This window comes from Pyrus communis, chromosome 6 (assembly GCF_963583255.1).
Source record: "Pyrus communis chromosome 6, drPyrComm1.1, whole genome shotgun sequence".
NCBI lineage: Eukaryota > Viridiplantae > Streptophyta > Magnoliopsida > Rosales > Rosaceae > Pyrus > Pyrus communis.
The window spans coordinates 27,808,036-27,827,544 of record NC_084808.1 but is presented as its reverse complement, the minus strand read 5'-3'; the positions used below and the strand labels follow the sequence as shown (position 1 = coordinate 27,827,544).

Here is a 19,509-nt window from a genome sequence, read left to right as displayed (position 1 = left end):
TATTTTTAAACCAACAACAACCCAACTTTTATTAATTTTGTTTAAAAAAAATGAAGCAAATAAATTTTGGCATATTGGGTGGAAGGAAAATCTTGACAATATGTCAAATTGCCAAGTTAGCCATCAAATTGAAATTTGATGTTTTGAATTTGACGTCTACTATAAATCCTCAGAAGGAATCTTCCTCAAAATATGTCATCTTGACTTCCAAAATACCCAAAACGTTCAAAAATGTCAAGATGAGCCTTCTTTTCTTCGCTACGGTCAAATGGCTTGATAGAAAAATTTGAAATTTTGATACAATCGTCTTTAAAGACTCACGAACATCCTCCAATTGGAATCACTCCAAAATTTTATCCGTTTGATTACTTAAATTTAATATTGAAGTCCAGTTTGGTATGTAGGATAAGATTGAAATTGATAATTCTCTAATTTCAAGGTATTATTAAGGGAGAAATAAAAAAAAAATGTCTAACTTGGGTTTGAAGACGGATCACCCATGAAGAAAACTTACACAATGCAGTCATCTTCAAAATGGAAGGATTAGGAGGGATGAGTTTATTTCATGCCCAATAATTTTCTACTCCGTTCTATGTAAGAAAACAAATTCACTTATACTTTCAGTATGCCTTGATGTTTTAAAATTATCCATTACAATCCAATCTTATATACTGAACAAGCCCGTCTTTCCTAGCATCTGAAATCACGACATTTTGTAGCCGCATTATTGGCCAAGGAATGAAAAGTATGCAATTTTTGGTCTTTGCCCCGTCTTTCCAAGTATGTAAAATCACGACATTTTCTACCCGCATTATTGCCCAAGAAATGAAAAGTACGCAATTTTTGGTCTTCGCCGTGGATCCCAGATACGTTGTATGAGCCGAAGACCTCAATGGGGGTGGTTACATCACGTCAACCTAAATCACCTTCAAATATCTCAACATGATGACTGTACTGTAATTCGCTCTTCTCTCTCTCTCTCTCTCTCTCTCTCAAATTTACAATGAATCAAAACCTTTGCATCTTCATTCTGATCTTCCTTCTCTCATCAGAAACCCCTGCATTTGCAGTGGACTTTTACTACCAAAACTGCAGCGTCCCCGCAAATTGTGGCCGCCAAATCATCAGCTTTCCGTTCTACATCCAAGGCAGGCAACAAGACTTCTGCGGCTACCCTGGCTTCTAGCTCTCCTGCCACGGTGGCGCAGGCAATGACGAAGAAGATGCCTACCCACTTCTCCGGTTGTCCGGTAACGATTACATAATTCACAACATCAGTTACGAAAGCCAGACTCTTGTCGTCTCAAATGCTCTGCTTTCACACTACTTGAACAACTCAGCTTGCACTAATCTCTCACTGATCCATAATTTAACCCTCCCTAATGACCAGTTTAAGCTGGCTCCCAACCAAGATCAATTCTTTCTGCTCTATAACTGCAGCCCTTCGTTTGTCGTTTCTTTTCCAAAAGTACAAGATTGGTTGTAATAACACTTCGGTTCTTGCTCTGCCTCGGCAAATATACCCGAAACTTGGAGGTCTTGTGGAGTTTGAAAAATGTGGATCGAGCGAGGTGGCGGTGGCGCATGGTGGAGGGTATGGCACTGATGAGGCGGCGGGAATGAAGGAAGTGTTGGGAAGAGGGTTTAAGATGAAATGGCTGGCTGGTAACTGCAGCCGCTGCCAGAGGAGTGGAGGGCTATGTGGGTTTAACTACACCACCCACCATTTTAGGTGCCTCTGCCCCGATAGGACTCATGCTGTGCTCTGTAGGTACGACGCTGACGAAGGTTAGTCTCTCTCTTCTCTCTGTTTTTCTCTTTTATTTTACATGAAATTATGAATTGTTAGATGATTACGACGCGGCATACATGATTTAGGCGAGTTCGTTAACACATAATGTCGCTCTATTAGACTCAAATTCAAATTCACTTCTATAGATTAGAGTAGTTTAAAATATCGATTAATTTCGATAATACTCTTAAATTCTACCAAATAACTCTCCCTCTCTCTCTTCCGCTCACTCTCTCTCTCTCTCTCTCTGCATATTAAATTATCACCTCCACAGTTTCTGCCACAAAAATCCCAAATGAATCAAAACCTCTGCCTCTTCATCCTGATCTTCCTGATCTTCCTTCTCACAGAAACCCCAGCATTTGCAGTGAACTTTTACTACCAAAACTGCAGCGTCCCCCCCACAACTTGTGGCCGCCAAAACATCAGCTATCCGTTCTACATCCAAGGCAGGCAACAAGACTTCTGCGGCTACCTGTTTTCCAGGTCTCCTGCCACCGTGGCACAGACGACGACGAAGAAGCAGCCTACCCACTTCTCCGGTTGTCCGGAAACGATTACATAATTCACAATACCAAACCCAGACTCTTGTCGTCTCAAATGCTCTGCTTTCACGCTACTTGGACAACTCTGCGTGCACTAATCTCTCACTAATCCGTAATTTAACCCTCTCTAATGACCAGTTTAAGCTGGCTCCAAACCAAGACGAATTCTTTCTGCTCCACAACTGCAGCCCTTCATTTGTCGATTCTTTTCCAACGTACAAGATTGGTTGTAATAACACTTCGGTTCTTGCTCTGCCTCGGCATATATATCCAAAATTTGGAGGTCTTGTGGAGTTTGAAAAGTGTGGATCGAGTGAGCGCGCGTTGGCGTATGGTGGAGGGTGTGGGAATGGTGAGGCGGCGGGAATGAAGGAAGTGTTGGGAGGAGAGTTTGCGAGGACATGGCTGGCTGGCGACTGCAGCCGCTGCCAGAGAAGCGGAGGGGCTATGTGGATTTAATTACACCACCTACCATTTTAGGTGCCTCTGCCTAGACCTGTAAACGGGTCGGGTTTGTTGGATATGGATCGAATTCAATCCGACCCATTAAGTTTACGGATCATCCGAACTTAACCCGTTAAGCTTAACGGGCCACCTGAATCCGACCTGTTAAGCTAACGGGTCACCCGTTTTATCCGTTAATAATAATAATTATTATTATTTTTTGCATAGTTTATTTTTTGTTGTTAAGACTTTACTGAAATTACTAAAACATCTTCAATTAACGGGTGCTAACGGATGTTAACGGGTGCTAACGGGTCTAACGGGTTGACCCAAAGTGATCCGTTATTTAACGGGTTCATCCGTTAACGATCCGACCCGTTAAACATCCATCCAAATACTAATACTAACAGATCGGGTCGGGTTAATGGGTCGGATCCAAAATGCCAGGTCTACCTCTGCCCTTAATAGGACTAATGTTGTGCGCTGTAGTGATGAAGATGACGAAGGTGGAGGTTAGTTTTTTCCTCAAATATTCTTCGTCACATAATCTTATTGTTAGCGTGTGTAACTCTGTACTAATCTAGTCGTCCTAACTAAAATTTTAAATTTGATTTTTGATTATGATATTAGATACTGATCATTGTGCAGGACCTGGAACTGGAAACTTAGTCGCTAAAATCTCAATAGGTAATTATAACTTTACTTGCTTAGACTACAAGGTTTATAGCATGTCTGCAATGCCTACCATTCGATCGAATAAATCACTATATTCAACGTATATTCAGCAGGTGCGGTTGCGGGTCTCATATTTCTAATCGTTATCGTTTGCTGCTTAAGGAGAAAGTTGTCATCATATAGATTTCTTTTCTTTTGGAAGAAGCAAAACCAAAATCGTCAAATTGTAGAGACCTTTCTAAGGAGCTACGGGCCGCTTCAAGTACGAAGGTATAGCTATTCGGAGCTCAAGAAAATGACCAACTCCTTCAAAGAAAAATTAGGACAAGGAGGCTATGGTGCTGTTTACAAAGGAAAGTTAAAGGACGGCTGTCTTGTAGCAGTGAAGGTCTTGACAAAACTAACAGGAGATGGAGAAGAATTTATGAATGAAGTGGCAGCCATTAGTAGAACTTCCCATGTCAACGTCGTCACCTTGTTAGGCTTTTGTTTTGAGGGTTCCAAACGAGCTCTCATCTATGAATTCATGCCTAATGGATCTCTAGAGAAATTCATATTTGATTCAAATACTCCCAACATAGGTCATGATCACTTGGGATGGGAAGCATTGGATCAAATTTCACTTGGCGTTGCTCGAGGCTTGGAGTACTTACATCGTGGTTGCAACACAAGAATTTTGCATTTCGACATCAAGCCTCACAACATTCTTCTCGATGAAAACTTCACCCCAAAAATCTCGGATTTTGGCCTTGCCAAAATATGCAACAGGAGAGAGAGTATTGTCTCGATGTTGGGCGCTAGAGGTACAGCAGGTTACATTGCTCCAGAAGTATTTTCTAGAAACTTTGGAAAGGTCTCACACAAGTCGGATGTGTACAGCTATGGAATGATGCTTTTAGAGATGGTTGGAGGAAGAAGGAACATCGACGCTGAAGCTGAAAATACAAGTGAAATATATTTTCCGCAATGGATTTACAAGCGTCTTGAACTGGACGAAGAGCTTGGGCTGCAGAGTGTTGCAAATGAGGAAGACAAAGCAAGAGCAAGGAAGATGATCATAGTGAGCTTGTGGTGCATACAAACTGATCCTTCAAACAGGCCCGCAACGAAGGAAGTGATAGATATGTTGGAAGGGAATGTTGATTTGTTGCAGATACCTCCCAAACCTTAAATGTCTTCTCCTCCAAAATCCCTAGCAGATTCTTCTGCCGCATTGGTATTAATAAAGTAAAAACCCTGTATTTTACTTGAACAAATCTATGTTTTTCTGAGGCAATCTAAATAATGAAGCATGTGTTTCATGTTTTTTTTTTTTTTTTTTTTTTCCCTCTATGTATGAATCAGTGACCCTACTACTTGTTGGAAATTCAAATCAAAACAGGTTGCTGCTAGCTATTGTTGAAAATCAATGTCAAAGTTAGGCATGGAAAGTTAGGCAATGTTAGGTATGGTTGAATAAAAATTATTAGGTGCAATTAATGTGTTTTGTGTGGTAATAAATAATCTTAGTTTAATCATTTGGTTTGCTATAAATACCCAAGTTCTCAAGCATTGTAAATCATCCCATCCGAATCCCACTTCCAATTGTGAAGAAGCTTGTAAGCTTTCTTATTCCAACAGTTTGTAAACCTTTTTCATATATCAAAGTTCAAGTGTTTTGCCAAAGCTTGTTGCTTCCCTCCTTTCTCTATTTCTTTCTTTGTCCAATTTTATTTGAGAGTGCAAAGTGAAAGAGGTGTGATAGAGTTTGTAAACTTATCACCCACATATATTGGTATTGAGTTAGTAAACTGTAAATACCAACAATTGGTATCAGAGCCAGAATACCATTCTGGCAGGTGCAGCAGTTATGGCGTCCAACTTAGTGCAACTCCAAGTTCCCACATTGAAGAAAGAAAATTATGAAAGATGGTGCATCCAATTCAAAGCATTGTTTGGATCACAGGAGCTATGGGAAGTTGTCAGTAGTGGGTATGTTGTACCCACTGCCGAGCAAGAAGCCGTATATACTGCGGATCAAAGGAACACTCTCAAGGACTTACGAAAGAAGGACCAAAAGGCGCTGTATCTTCTATACCAGGGTTTGGAAGATTCAACGTTCGAGAAGGTTGCAGAAGCAACAACGAGCAAGCAAGTATGGGATACACTCAGTACAATCTACAAAGGAGTAGATCGAGTCAAGAAAGTGAGGTTACAATCACTTCGAGCAGATTTTGAAACTGCTCATATGAATGAAGGGGAGAGCATCTCCGACTATCACTCAAGGCTCATTGTGATAGTAAATCAGATGAGGAGAAATGGCGAGAGACTCGATGAAGTACGAGTTGTGGAGAAGATACTCCGGTCACTCACATCTAAGTTTGAGCATGTGGTGACTGCCATTGAGGAATCCAAGGATTTGGAGGTGATGAGCGCAGAAGAGCTACTAGGATCCCTCCTAGTTCACGAGCAACGCATTCAGAAGAATGCAAGCCCCACAACGCTAGAGCAAGCTTTGGAGTCAAAGTTGAATATTGACAAACCAAATAAAGGTCGTGGGCAGTGGAACTCACGTCGTGGGAGCTCATCCAACCGTAGCCGAGGAAGAGGTCGAGGCTATGCACAAAATCAAGGTCAGTCTCAGGAGTGGAGATCTACTCGAGGAAAAGCGCATATCCAGTGTCACAACTGTAAGTAATATGGACATTATGCCAATGAATGTTCACATAAAAATGGTGAGCATGTCAACATGGCAGAATCAAGTGGAAATACTGATGAAGAACTTACAGTCTTACTAGCACACCATGATTCCAGTAGCCAACAAGATGTTTGGTATTTGGACTCTGGTGCAAGCAATCACATGTGTGGAAAGAAGGAGTTTTTTGCCGAACTCAAAAAAGGGGCCTATGGATCTGTAAGTCTTGGTGACTCCTCAAAGTTGCCAGTTGAAGGCAAAGGGAAGATCAAGATCATCCAGAAGGATGGAAGAGAAGAATACATCTCCGATACCTACTACATACCAGGTATGAAGAGCAACATTCTGAGCATTGGTCAACTGCTCCAGAAAGGGTACATTATACATATGGAGAACATGCTTCTCACTCTCAGGAATGCAAGGAGAAAGCTTATTGCACGTGTTCGAATGTCAAAGAACCGGATGTTTCCGTTGAATTTGAACACAAAGATTGGAAGCTGCAACATCGGTGTAATGGAAGATGAGTCATGGAAATGGCATCTTCGATTTGGCCATCTTAATTTCAATGGCCTAAAGTTGCTGTCAAGTGGAGGAATGGTTCGTGGTCTACCCCAGATTGAAGCCACACGCCAAGTATGTGAAGGTTGTGTGCTTGGCAAGCAAGCACGACTATCGTTCCCTGTTGGTGATACATGGAGAACAAAGGCACCACTGCAGTTGGTGCACACAGATATATGTGGTCCATTGGATCCCATGTCTTATGGAGGTAATAGGTATTTTATTACCTTCATTGATGATTTCAGTAGAAAGACTTGGGTCTATTTTCTCAAGGAGAAGTCAGCTGTCCTAAAAATTTTCAAGGAGTTCAAGGCACTCACAGAGGCAGAAAGTAACCACAAACTTGTGGCTGTGAGATCAGATAGAGGTGGAGAGTACACCTCCAATGCTTTCCAAGCATACTGCAAGGAGCAAGGAATTAGGCATCAACTTACTGCTGCCTATACCCCACAGCAAAATGGGATAGCCGAAAGAAAGAATCGAACCATCCTTGACATGACAAGGTCCATGCTTAAGGAGAAGAATTTGCCAAAAGAGTTATGGGCAGAAGCTGTAGCTTGTTCGATTTATTTGTTGAATCGATGTCCAACAAAGAGTGTCAAGAGGATGACACCACAAGAGGCTTGGAGTGGATACAAGCCGAATGTTACACACCTAAGAATTTTTGGGTGTGTTGCATATGCTCAAGTTCCAGAAGCCAAGAGGAGGAAACTTGATGATAGAGGTGAGAAGTGTGTGTTTGTGGGCTATAGTGAAGAGTCCAAGGCATACAAGCTCTACAACCCACTAACTGGCAAACTAGTGGTTAGTAGAGATGTCATCTTCAGTGAGGAAGAGACATGGACGTGGAACAACAAAGAAGTCAGTAAAGAGAAGATCGTCTCCACTGATTTTGAAGAACCAGAAGTTGTACCACCGATTGAGCAACAGCCTGCTCAAACAATCACAACAACTCCAGTGCACAGAATTGCAAGGAGTGGTCCTACATCTAGTGAGGAAAGCAGCTCCTCAACTCCAGTGAGGTTAAGGAGTCTCACAGAGATTTATGGACAAAAAGAAGAAGAAGAAACCAACTTTTTCTGCTTGTATGCAGACCACGAGCCTTTCTCATTCAATGAAGCTGTGGAAGAAGATTGTTGGAAGAAAGCCATGGAAGAAGAGATCCATGCCATCGAGAAGAATGACACTTGGGAGCTGACAAAGCTCCCACCAAATCAGAAGGCTATTGGTGTCAAGTGGGTTTACAAGATCAAACGCACTGCAGATGGGAGTGTGGATCGATACAAATCAAGGCTTGTAGCAAAGGGCTACAAACAGAAGTATGGAGTGGACTATGATGAAGTCTATGCTCCAGTTGCGAGACTTGACACGGTAAGATTGCTAATCTCTCTTGCCGCACATCATAAATGGAAAATTTATCAACTAGATGTCAAGTCAGCCTTCCTTAATGGAGTACTTGAGGAAGAAGTGTACGTGGAACAACCGGAAGGCTTCCAAGTACAAGGAGAAGAAGATAAGGTGTATCGTTTGAAGAAGGCTTTGTACGGCCTCAAGCAAGCACCACGAGCTTGGAACTCAAGGATCGACAACTACCTTCACCAAAATGGATTTCAGAAATGTCCATACGAGCATTCAGTTTACATGAAGAATGGTGAAAAGGGGGAGTTCTTAATTATTTGTCTCTATGTAGATGATTTATTGTTTACAGGAAACAATGAGGCAATGTTCCATGAGTTCAAGCAATCCATGTTCAGTGAATTCGAGATGACTGACAATGGATTAATGTCATACTTTCTTGGCATAGAAGTGAAGCAAGAAAGTGATGGTATCTACATCTCTCAACAAAGGTACATGAGAGACATATTGAAGAAGTTCAATATGGACAAGTGCAACACTGTCAATACCCCAGTCGCAACTGGATTGAAGCTGTCCAAAGGAGGAGAGGGTGAGTTTGTAAACTCAACAGTGTACAAAAGCCTCGTTGGAAGCCTAAGGTACCTTACAATCACAAGACCTGATATAGTTTATGGTGTTGGACTCGTGAGTCGATACATGGAAACACCAAGGGAGTCTCATTGGCTGGCCGCCAAGAGAATTTTGAGGTACATAAGAGGTACTCTAAACTATGGTCTATTTTATAATTTTGGTGAAGATGCAAAATTATTTGGTTATTCAGATAGTGATTGGGGAGGTGACCAAGATGAAAGGAAAAGCACAACTGGCTATGTGTTTTTTCTAGGATCAACAGCTTTCTCATGGACTTCAAAGAAGCAATCAATTGTTGCTTTGTCATCATGTGAAGCCGAGTATGTTGTTGTAGCCTCAACCGTGTGTGAGGCAATTTGGTTAAGAAATCTGTTGAAGTCAGTGTGTCATCCACAAGTGGAATCGACTGTGATTCATGTAGATAACGTGTCTGCAATCAAACTTGCAAAGAATCCTGTTCAACATGGAAGGAGCAAGCACATTGATACCAGGTTCCATTTTCTAAGGGACCATGTGAAGCAAAAGACAATTGAACTTGTCTACTGTCACACCAAGGAACAAGTGGCAGACATCTTCAAAAAGCCATTGCCAATTGAAACATTCCGGCTACTGCGTGAAATGCTAGGAATGAAGGCGTTTTGATTTGAGGAGGTGTGTTGGAAATTCAAATCAAAACAGGTTGCTGCTAGCTATTGTTGAAAATCAATGTCAAAGTTAGGCATGGAAAGTTAGGCAATGTTAGGTATGGTTGAATAAAAATTATTAGGTGCAATTAATGTGTTTTGTGTGGTAATAAATAATCTTAGTTTAATCATTTGGTTTGCTATAAATACCCAAGTTCTCAAGCATTGTAAATCATCCCATCCGAATCCCACTTCCAATTGTGAAGAAGCTTGTAAGCTTTCTTATTCCAACAGTTTGTAAACCTTTTTCATATATCAAAGTTCAAGTGTTTTGCCAAAGCTTGTTGCTTCCCTCCTTTCTCTATTTCTTTCTTTGTCCAATTTTATTTGAGAGTGCAAAGTGAAAGAGGTGTGATAGAGTTTGTAAACTTATCACCCACATATATTGGTATTGAGTTAGTAAACTGTAAATACCAACACTACTACCCTCCAGCCACTCACCGCGCTAATTCAGCTCCGAGTTCTGAGCCTCAAGCGTAACCGCCTCTCCGGCCCCATTCCAAACCTCTCCAACTTCACCGCCGTCAAACTCCTATTCCTCTCCTACAACGAACTCTCCGGCGACTTTCCAGCCTCCGTAACATCTCTCTTCCGTCTCTACCGTTTCGATCTGTCCTACAACAACCTATCCGGCGAGATTCCCGCAACGGTCAACCATTTGATCCATCTTCTCACTCTCCGGCTCGAGGCGAACCGTTTCTCCGGCTCGAGGCGAACCGTTTCTCCGGTTCGACTTCGGGACTGACCCTGCCGAATCTGCAGGACCTCAATGTGTCTGCGAACCGTTTGACCGGCGAAATACCCAAGTCCTTTTCGACTTTCCCTATAACCGCTTTCGCTCAAAACCCGGGTCTATGCGGGTCTCCGATGCAGAGCCGCAAGGGTACACCAAACGACCCGACCCGGCCTGGATCCGACGGAGCCATTGCGTCTCCTGTAATGCCTCCTGCTAACCCAACCGTCGTAGCGTCGTCGCCGAGTTCGTTACCCGGGAACTCAGCGCCGAACAAATCGGGAAATCCTTACCGAAGTGGTAGCGCGAAAATGAGTCCGGAGGCTCTAATCGCCATTATAGTTGACGCTTTGGTTCTCGTGCTGGTTTCGCTGCTACTGTACTGCTACTTCTGGCGGAATTTCAGCGCCAAACTGCGGCAGGGCAAGGGCGGCTCGAAGCTTCTAGAAACTGAGAAGATCGTGTACTCATCGAGCCCCTACTCCGCCGCCCAACCGGTGTTCGAGCGGGGACGGATGGTGTTCTTCGAAGGAGTCAAGCGTTTCGAGCTCGAGGACCTGCTCAGGGCCTCGGCGGAGATGATGGGGAAAGGCGGGTTCGGGACGGCGTACAAGGCGGTTGTCGACGATGGCAATGTGGTGGCGGTTAAGAGGCTCAAGGATGCTCAGATTGGCGGGAAGACACAGTCCGAGCAATGGCAACCTGTTCTAGGTTCTCCACGGTAATTTTATTTCAGTTTTCCTGCTTAATTTCTGTTTGGTTGCCAAGAAATTTTTTTTTTAAATATTAGTTTAATTCTGGGTTTCAATTTGGTGCCTTGTGTTCTGTACGTCTAGGTCAAAACGGGGTCAAAATTAGGGTCTTTTTTGTAATTATATATTTAGTGTTTTACTGTCGGTCCTGTCAACTCCAATTCTGTCTTATTCCTTTTACTTTTGTCTTTTTTTTTGGCTGCCTCTTTTTCCTTCCTGCTCTGAATATGACCAAAAAGCGACTGACTCCGCTGCACTTCACGCTTTTGCATAATTGTCCTTATTTGTAATTATCGTGAACTAACGATGGCTAACTTGAACACGAAACCGTGGACCCGGCCGGACTCCGCTGGACTGGACAACGAGGCTGAAAATCGCAGCCGGAGCGGCTCGAGGCTTGGCCTGCATTCACGACTCGTGCAGGCCGCTGAAGCTCACCCAAGATTAGGTATAGGTAAATACCCATTGATTATAAGTATTACTTGTGATTATAAATGATATCTATTTAACCGTTTATTTTAATATATATAAAACTAAAAAAAAAAAAAAAAAGTTTCTAACTAAGTTTAGCATCTCGAGATGTATTTGGTTATAAAGGGCCATATAATATATATAAATATATTTATGCTTCACTTGAAAGAAAAATATAATTGATAAAACGGGTTAATGTTTAATATACGTGATTGAATGTGTTAAAACATTAGAGTGTTCGACAGTTTTGTTTTGGAGTCTTTTGAAGCTTTGATCAATTCAAAATAATGATTACCTTGAGCATTTAGAAACATGTTATTATCAGATGATGCGTACATATATATATATATATATATATATATATATTTAATTGACCTCGAGTTTTCAATAAATATTTGACCCCAAAATTAGAAATTGATTGAATGACTTGGATCGATGAACACATGTTTCTAAATAAAAATCCAAATATTTATCAAAATAGCTTATTAGCAGACTGATGCGTACTTATATATATATATATATATATATATATATATATATATGTATATATGTATACAAGAATATTAATTACAACCATGCATGATTCTTGTAATAGATTGACTGACAAATAATTGGAAGACATCGCATATATTCATAAATAATATTGCCGTTAATATAAAAATACATGTTAAATGTACTTATAACGGTATTTAATAGTTGGAAAAAAGAAAATTATAACAAATTTCTTTTTAATTTTCAAGTTAAAAAAAAGGTAGACAGGTTAAAAAAAAAAAAAAAAAGGTAAACAGGTACACGGTTATGGGTAAATTGGTATGGTTAACCGTTTATAAACTGTTATAGGTATGAGTATACCCGTTTATGTAAATACCTAACGGGTAAACGGTTATGCGGGTAAAAGTTTAAACGATTATGGGTAAATAACTGCAGTTACCCACCCGCCATAACCGTTGCCCATCCCTAATAGCAACTAGTTGAGCTTCCTTGCCAATTCAAGCCCAGGCTGTGTCTGCAGGTGCCTACGTCATAGCTGACGTCAAATAGTAGACAGAGCGGGTCCACCCATAGAGCCAAAAGTCTCACCCTCCGTCGTTGAATTAATATCTCTATTAACCCAAATTTATTACCTAAAGTACCCTACCAAACCCAATTAAAAAGTATATTTATCTTTACACCCATTATAAAATAAAATCTCAGAGAAACTCGAAAATCAAAAATCTTTTGAATCATTTGTCTCCCCTCCCCCCTTGAGCTCTTTGGAAACAGAGCTTTTTTGTTTTTCAAAAATTTCTCTGCATTTTTTTGCTGCATCTTATTTGATTTTTTTATAAAGTTTCAAATTTCTATTGGAGCTGCGTACAACATTATAGCATTTTCCATGGCTGCTGTTTTTGATTTATTTGTATTTAGGTGTTTGTGTGTGTCTGTTTTTTGCTGCAATTATTTAATTTTATTTGATGAAAGAAATTCATCTAACCTGAACTCACTAACATACACTACCCCAAGCAATTTCTTAGAAGGAAAACAAACGTCAATCATAACTGCAACAAAATTGTAATATGAAGTTGAAGTGAAGGGTTTCGTATCGGAGAACAAGCTAGCACGAAAACAACTTTCGCTTTTTGATATGCCAAAGCCAAACAAATTACTAATACTTCTACTTTCCATAGAAAGGGTCTTCTATATCAATACTTTCATTACAACTGTTGTAGAACGTTGACCGAAAAAAAATTGAAACCCAAATACTCATCTTTCTATAGTCTAAGAAAAATTGAAATTAGAGGAACAAAAATTTTCATAAATCGAGTCATAGTTTAGTTGGAGAATTCAAAATTTCAAAATCACTAACCATCTACAAATTTTTTTTTTTTTCTCCGTAAAAACTATTAGGGTTTTAGCAAGAATGAAAAATGGATAAACAATAAGTAATGATAAGATTTAATTATAGTGCATGGTTTATTGATAAATTTTAATTTTATTATTAATTTCATTTTGTACTCGATGGTAATTATGCAATAGGGTAAAAAGAATAATGTATATTGAAAATTTAAGTTGGGTGTAGAAATATATTACATGAGTTTAAATAAAATTTCCTTAATCTAAATATCAGTCTACTTTAAAGCTAAAATCCTTCTGTTGATTCCTTTCTAAGTTCCGCTAATCCATGTTCGTACGAAGGCAAGGATAAAACTTACGATCATAATCTCTCTATATCGAAGAACCAACAAAACCCATCACAATCGCAAGAAACCAGAATCTCCCTAAATTGAAGAAATCACAGGCAAGGACTAAGGGCGGGTTTGGTATTGCTGTGCTTTGGAAAAAAAAAAACTGTATCTGCTGTGCTGTGAGAATAAGCTAATTTTGCTGCTTCACGTTTTCAGCTTTTTTAACCCAAAATTGTGAAAATAAGTTGCTTTTTAGTATTTACCAAACACATTTTTGAACTTAATTTTTTTTTATATCCATTTTTTTTATGAAAGTATCTTAGTACCAAACCAGTACTAAGACGCATGGAAACTGGACGTGCTTCTCGGGTTCAACACTCTCAAAGGATGGATGAAAGAGAGTAGATAACAAAACCCAGAAAGTCGTGGTTGCTTACGTAGCAGCCATTGCGCCAACAGCAAGACTAACACTACAAGTCTTCGGGAAGGTAGCATTGTGGATACGTTTTTCTCTCTTGTCCCGTCTCCTACTTACACCACCCCTACAGAAAACGACAGCCACAAACGACCAAATTTGTCATGATGTTCTACTAAATTAAATTCCAACGTCAGAACTAGGATATACTTTTCAGCTATGGATCCATTCAGCGTTCACACGAATAAGTAGACCCGAAAGCCAGACGGGCCGGACACGAAAGATCAATCACGTTTCACGGAGCTACGAGTGAACACTGAACAGTCGATTCTTTCCGTAATATGTGTGGTTCAGAGGAGTTTCGAGGATTTTTGAATAGTATCATCGTGACGAGAATGGTTGAAGAGTCGAGGGGTCAAAGTCTTTCTGGTGCTGGTCATTGGGGAAGTTGGGAAGGAAACTCCCTAATAGGCCACGGAAGTCTTTAAGCCGACCAATCAAACTGTGTATCCAGCAACTTTTTTACATGGTTAGTTTCCACAAGTCTTCCGTCTCCTAATTTCCAAGTCAACTGGCGTGTTAAACAACCAATTTCCTTAATATATTGCAAACAAAGAATTCTGAACCTCTAAACAATTCAACACTCTTGTTCTGAAGAGGAGGAGTAGATTTTGTTATTGTTATTCCTTTGCGGCGCTTTCTTCTTGTTGATCAGCTGGGAATCTTCGGATGGCTCCGGTGGCTTTGTTTATTCTAGCCGTTCTTGCTAACCTTGTGGTTCTGCAATCTGCTGAATATCCAGGGGCGGAACCCGCCAAACATTGTCCAGGCCACTTCTGCAGTGACATGGTAGGGAACATCACCTTCCCCTTCAAAAGGCGGGGAGATCCTCCTGAATGCGGATTGTTCACAGTTGATTGTTCAGAACCCTCTCAGCCAAAGATCCAACTGAAAGAGGGAGGATACTGGCATGAATTCGAAGGCTTTTTATTATCAACTTGGATTTGGATCAAAGATAGAGACCTTGTCGGCCGCTTAGAAAAGGATCGCTGCGATGATGGAGTTTTCGAAGACTTGAGTCTTCCCAACGCTTCTTCAATCCCTGAAGTATCATTATCCACACTCAATCTTACCCTTATCAAATGCGACAACATCTTGGGCAAAAATTCTTGTCAACAATGCAGAAATGCTAACCATACTTATTATATCAATTCATCTAACAGTAATTTACCTAACCCTCTGCCACCAAGGTGTGAAACCATTCAGGTCCCCATGCATCCGCCGCAACCCAACATGTCCCCTTCATTGACAGCTGAGTTTTCCCTCAAAGTGGAAGCACACAAATGTTATCAATGTCTTGAAAGCAAAGGTGAATGCCTGGTTCTAGAGGGAAAATTTAAATGCGCCAAAGGTATATACATTTACTTGACCTTTCTTTCTTTCTCTGATGTGCGATAATCCGATTCCTTTCTTCAAAGGATATAACTCTTAGAAACAGGAAACAGTTCATTGAAACACACAAGTATTAAATGATTGTTATGTATGCATTAGCCTCCTTTTTTTTTTAATGGTAACATTATTTGTGCCACTTCCATCTTCTGTGATTTAACTAACAGCAGTTTTCTTTGCAGATCAAGTTGCAGGACATAAGCAGTTGCAATTGAAGCTCGGACTAGGTAAGATTGTTATGTAAATGCAATCATCCAATTTGTTTTCTTCACATCAAATTTCAAATACCACTGTCTAGAAGCTTGCTTTAACCCATATATTGACTTATTGAGCCATCAAACCATATTTTCCTTCCTCTTTTCAACAAATCCAGTTGGTTGCTTCATGTAAATACTCTCTTCTAGGTCACCATTAAGAAAAGCCATTTTCACATCCATTTGATGCAACTCCAAATCAAAATTACATGATAACTCTCATTGAATCTTTAGAAGATACTGGAGAAAAGGTATCATCGTAATCAATACCTTCTCTCTGAGTAAAACCCTTTGCAACTAACCGGGCTTTGTATCTCTCAATTCGACCAAGAGCATCTCTTTTGATTTTATACACCCACTTGCAACTTATAGGCTTAATTTGAGAACTAGACTCCACAAGTGTCCAAACATTGTTCTTGAACATCACCTATGTCGAAATCAGTTTCTTGTAAATAAACATAGTTACTCACAATAGTACTTTCACTGCCAGAAACCAATTTTGCATTAGAGTTTTATATTTCAGTTGACCTTGGTTGAGGAAATAACAATACTTGATTGTAGCTTGTTTGTGCATTATTATCATAACCTTGAACCATCTCTTCAAAAACAAAATTTTCCCTTGATAGGTCTGAAACATTTTGATCTTCCAAGAAGGCTGCATTGTGTGTTTCTTGAATTCGAGTGTGGCCTTGAGGAACATTGAACCTATACCCTTTCAATTTTTTAGGATAACCTATGAAGTAACATGACTAAGTCCTTAAATCCAATTTTCTTTCATTTGGATTATAGAACCTGGCTTCAACTTTGCAGTCCCAAACATGAAAGTAACCAAAATTAGGTGTCTTGCCATGCCATAGCTCAAAAGGTGTGGAGGAAATAGATTTACTTGGAACTCTGTTCAGAATGTAATTTGCAATTTTCAAAGCTTCTCCCCATAAGAAACCTAGTAACTTGGACCTTGTCATCATGCTTCTAACCATACCAATAAGGGGTCATATTCCTCCTCTCTAAGACTCCATTTTGTTGAGGTGTCCCAAGTGTGTATATTGAGATACAATACCAATTTTCTCCAGATAGAGTGCAAATGGTCCTTTTTGTTGTCCTGATTCAGTATACCTGCCAAAATATTATCCTCCCCTATCGGATCTAACAATTTTAATAACCTTACCTAATTGCTTTTGAACCTCATTTTTATAAATTATAAAGCATTTAAGGGCATCAGCTTTCTCACTAATGAGAAAAGTGTATCCAAGTCTAGAAAAATCATCTATAAAGTTGATAAAATACCCGTTTCCGCATATTGTTTTGACTGGAAAAGGACCACAAATATCAGTGTGTAATTTCAAGTAATCCCTGACTCCTTTTGGCATCTAATTTCCTAAAGTTAGTCATTTTACCCTTTAAGCAATAAACACATTTAGTTGTAGTAGTGAGATCTAATTTTGGAATCAATTTAGCTTTTGAAAGTTTAATTATCCTTTCCTTTGAGATGTGTCCTTGTCATTTTTTTTTTTATTTTTTAAATACATGATTCAATCAACTTTGCTTGATTGAATTTAAGAACTTAAACCTATGGTTCTAATGCACATCAGTCTAATGCCAAAACAAAATCCTTCATAGACAAGAATTAGCTACAACTTCTCATAAGACTTTCTTATACCAATTGGACTTAATCACTTGTTGTCAAAACATCCAATCTCATGTTCATACTCTTACATAACTTGCTTAGAGCCTTAGATTAGTTTTTCTAAGTTTATGTGTTGTAATAAGGTTTATAGCATGTCTGCAATGCCTACCATTCGATCGAATAAATCACCATATTCAACGTATATTCATCAGGTGCAGTTGCTGGTCTCATATTTCTAGTCGTTATCGTTTGCTGCTTAAGAAGAAAGTTGTCATCATATAGATTTCTTTTCTTTTGGAAGAAGCAAAACCAAAATCATCAAATTGTAGAGGCCTTTCTAAGGAGCTACGGGCCGCTTCAAGTACGAAGGTATAGCTATGTGGAGGTCAAGAACATGACCGACTCCTTCAAAGAAAAACTAGGAAGTGGAGGCTATGGTGCTGTTTACAAAGGAAAGTTAAAGGACGGCTGTCTTGTAGCAGTGAAGGTCTTGACAAAACTAACCGGAGATGGAGAAGAATTTATGAATGAAGTGGCAGCCATTAGTAGAACTTCCCATGTCAACGTCGTCACCTTGTTAGGCTTTTGTTTTGAGGGTTCCAAAAGAGCTCTCATCTATGAATTCATGCCTAATGGATCTCTAGAGAAATTCATATTTGATTCAAATACACCCAACATAGGTCATGATCACTTGGGATGGGAAGCATTGGATCAAATTTCACTTGGCATTGCTCGGGGCTTGGAGTACTTACATCGTGGTTGTAACACAAGAATTTTGCATTTCGACATCAAGCCTCACAACATTCTTCTCGATGAAAACTTCACCCCAAAAATCTCGGATTTTGGCCTTGCCAAAATATGCAACAGGAGAGAGAGTATTGTCTCGATGTTGGGCGCTAGAGGTACAGCAGGTTACATTGCTCCAGAAGTATTTTCTAGAAACTTTGGAAAGGTCTCACACAAGTCGGATGTGTACAGCTATGGAATGATGCTTTTAGAGATGGTTGGAGGAAGAAGGAACATCGACGCTGAAGCTGAAAATACAAGTGAAATATATTTTCCGCATTGGATTTACAAGCGTCTTGAACTGGACGAAGAGCTTGGGCTGCAGAGTGTTGCAAATGAGGAAGACAAAGCAAGAGCAAGGAAGATGATCCTAGTGAGCTTGTGGTGCATACAAACTGATCCTTCAAACCGGCCAGCAATGAAGGAAGTGATAGATATGTTGGAAGGGAATGTTGATTTGTTGCAGATACCTCCCAAACCTTACATGTCTTCTCCTCCAAAATCCCTAGCAGATTCTTCTGCCGCATTGGTATCAATAAAGTAAAAACCCTGTATTTTACTTGAACAAATCTATGTTTTTCTGAGGCAATCTAAATAATGAAGCATGCGTTTCATGTTTTATTTATTATTTTTTCCCTCTATATATGAATTAACACAGTAGGAGTGACCCTACTACTACCCCTCCTGCAATCATATATATATATATAGGGAATTGTTATTGGCATTCCAAAATTCTCATTCTACCCTCCAAACTTTCTATATTTAGAAAGAAAAATACACTTGTGAGGAGTGTAGAATGAGATTTTTTGAGTGCCAATAATACTTCCCTATATGTATATGTGTGTGTGTGTGTGTGTGTGTGTGTGTGTGTGTGTGTGTGTGTATTAGTAATGTGAAACATTTGCATTTGTGGATCAGACTAGTTGATCAAGGCAGTGTGCCCGCTTCATCTCCCTTGCGCCCAAGTTCGGATCCACTTCTCCATAAATCAGAGCATTTTAGAATATTTTTGTTAAAAAAGAGAGGTGAAAACAATTATTTGGTGTGGAAAGCTTTCTACCATACAGCTAAGCTAGGATCCAATTTATTGTGCGAAATTTGATGTTGTCACGAATGGAATGATCAAGTAGATGGAACGGTTCTTGCGAAACCACGTGAATGTATTTTGGCAAACAGTGAAGAGAATTGAAGTTGTGTTGAATTTCAAGATTTTTGGAGCACCTTTGGCAATGAGTGAATAGGCAGTACCCCATTACTTGAAAAGTCGCTGTATGGTGGTGCTTGATGAATTTTCAAGCGAAAAGCATATTGCATATGATCAACCTAAGCAAAACTATCCATGCACACTGCCAATACGATTGAAATGAAATCTCGATTTTAGACGTTAGCTCTTGAAGTGAATAAAAAATGTGATGTAGATGACCGCTCGATTTAAAAAGTGATTAGTTGAAATGAAAGTGCAAGTCAGTGAAAAACATTAGAAAGACAACAAAATCATAG

At 39.8% G+C, this 19,509-nt stretch overlaps 3 protein-coding genes across 3 annotated transcripts; all 3 read left to right on the top strand.

The window, feature by feature from the left end:
* The first annotated feature begins 3,607 nt into the window (after positions 1-3,607).
* On the top strand, positions 3,608-4,642 carry LOC137738241 (rust resistance kinase Lr10-like). The gene has a single exon (XM_068477871.1). It carries the CDS (start codon positions 3,752-3,754, stop codon positions 4,625-4,627), a length of 876 nt encoding a protein of 291 aa, XP_068333972.1. The 5' UTR covers positions 3,608-3,751; the 3' UTR covers positions 4,628-4,642.
* A 5,185-nt stretch (positions 4,643-9,827) lies between these two features.
* LOC137736497 (probable leucine-rich repeat receptor-like protein kinase At1g68400) lies at positions 9,828-14,719 on the top strand. The gene is made up of 2 exons (XM_068475761.1): positions 9,828-11,290; positions 14,696-14,719. Exon 1 carries the CDS (start codon positions 10,225-10,227, stop codon positions 10,813-10,815), a length of 591 nt encoding a protein of 196 aa, XP_068331862.1. The 5' UTR covers positions 9,828-10,224; the 3' UTR covers positions 10,816-11,290; positions 14,696-14,719.
* Positions 14,139-18,630, top strand: LOC137736495 (rust resistance kinase Lr10-like). The gene is made up of 3 exons (XM_068475759.1): positions 14,139-15,304; positions 15,525-15,569; positions 17,436-18,630. Exons 1-3 carry the CDS (start codon positions 14,623-14,625, stop codon positions 18,551-18,553), a joined length of 1,845 nt encoding a protein of 614 aa, XP_068331860.1. The 5' UTR covers positions 14,139-14,622; the 3' UTR covers positions 18,554-18,630.
* Positions 18,631-19,509: the final 879 nt, after the last annotated feature.

Coding starts and splice junctions, on each gene's coding strand:
- LOC137738241 (XM_068477871.1), top strand. CDS start 3,752: ATGACCAACTCCTTCAAAGAAAAATTAGGACAAGGAGGCTATGGTGCT.
- LOC137736497 (XM_068475761.1), top strand. CDS start 10,225: ATGCAGAGCCGCAAGGGTACACCAAACGACCCGACCCGGCCTGGATCC.
- LOC137736495 (XM_068475759.1), top strand. CDS start 14,623: ATGGCTCCGGTGGCTTTGTTTATTCTAGCCGTTCTTGCTAACCTTGTG. Junction 15,305..15,524: donor AAAATTTAAATGCGCCAAAG/GTATATACATTT, acceptor TTTTCTTTGCAG/ATCAAGTTGCAGGACATAAG. Junction 15,570..17,435: donor GCAATTGAAGCTCGGACTAG/GTAAGATTGTTA, acceptor TATATTCATCAG/GTGCAGTTGCTGGTCTCATA.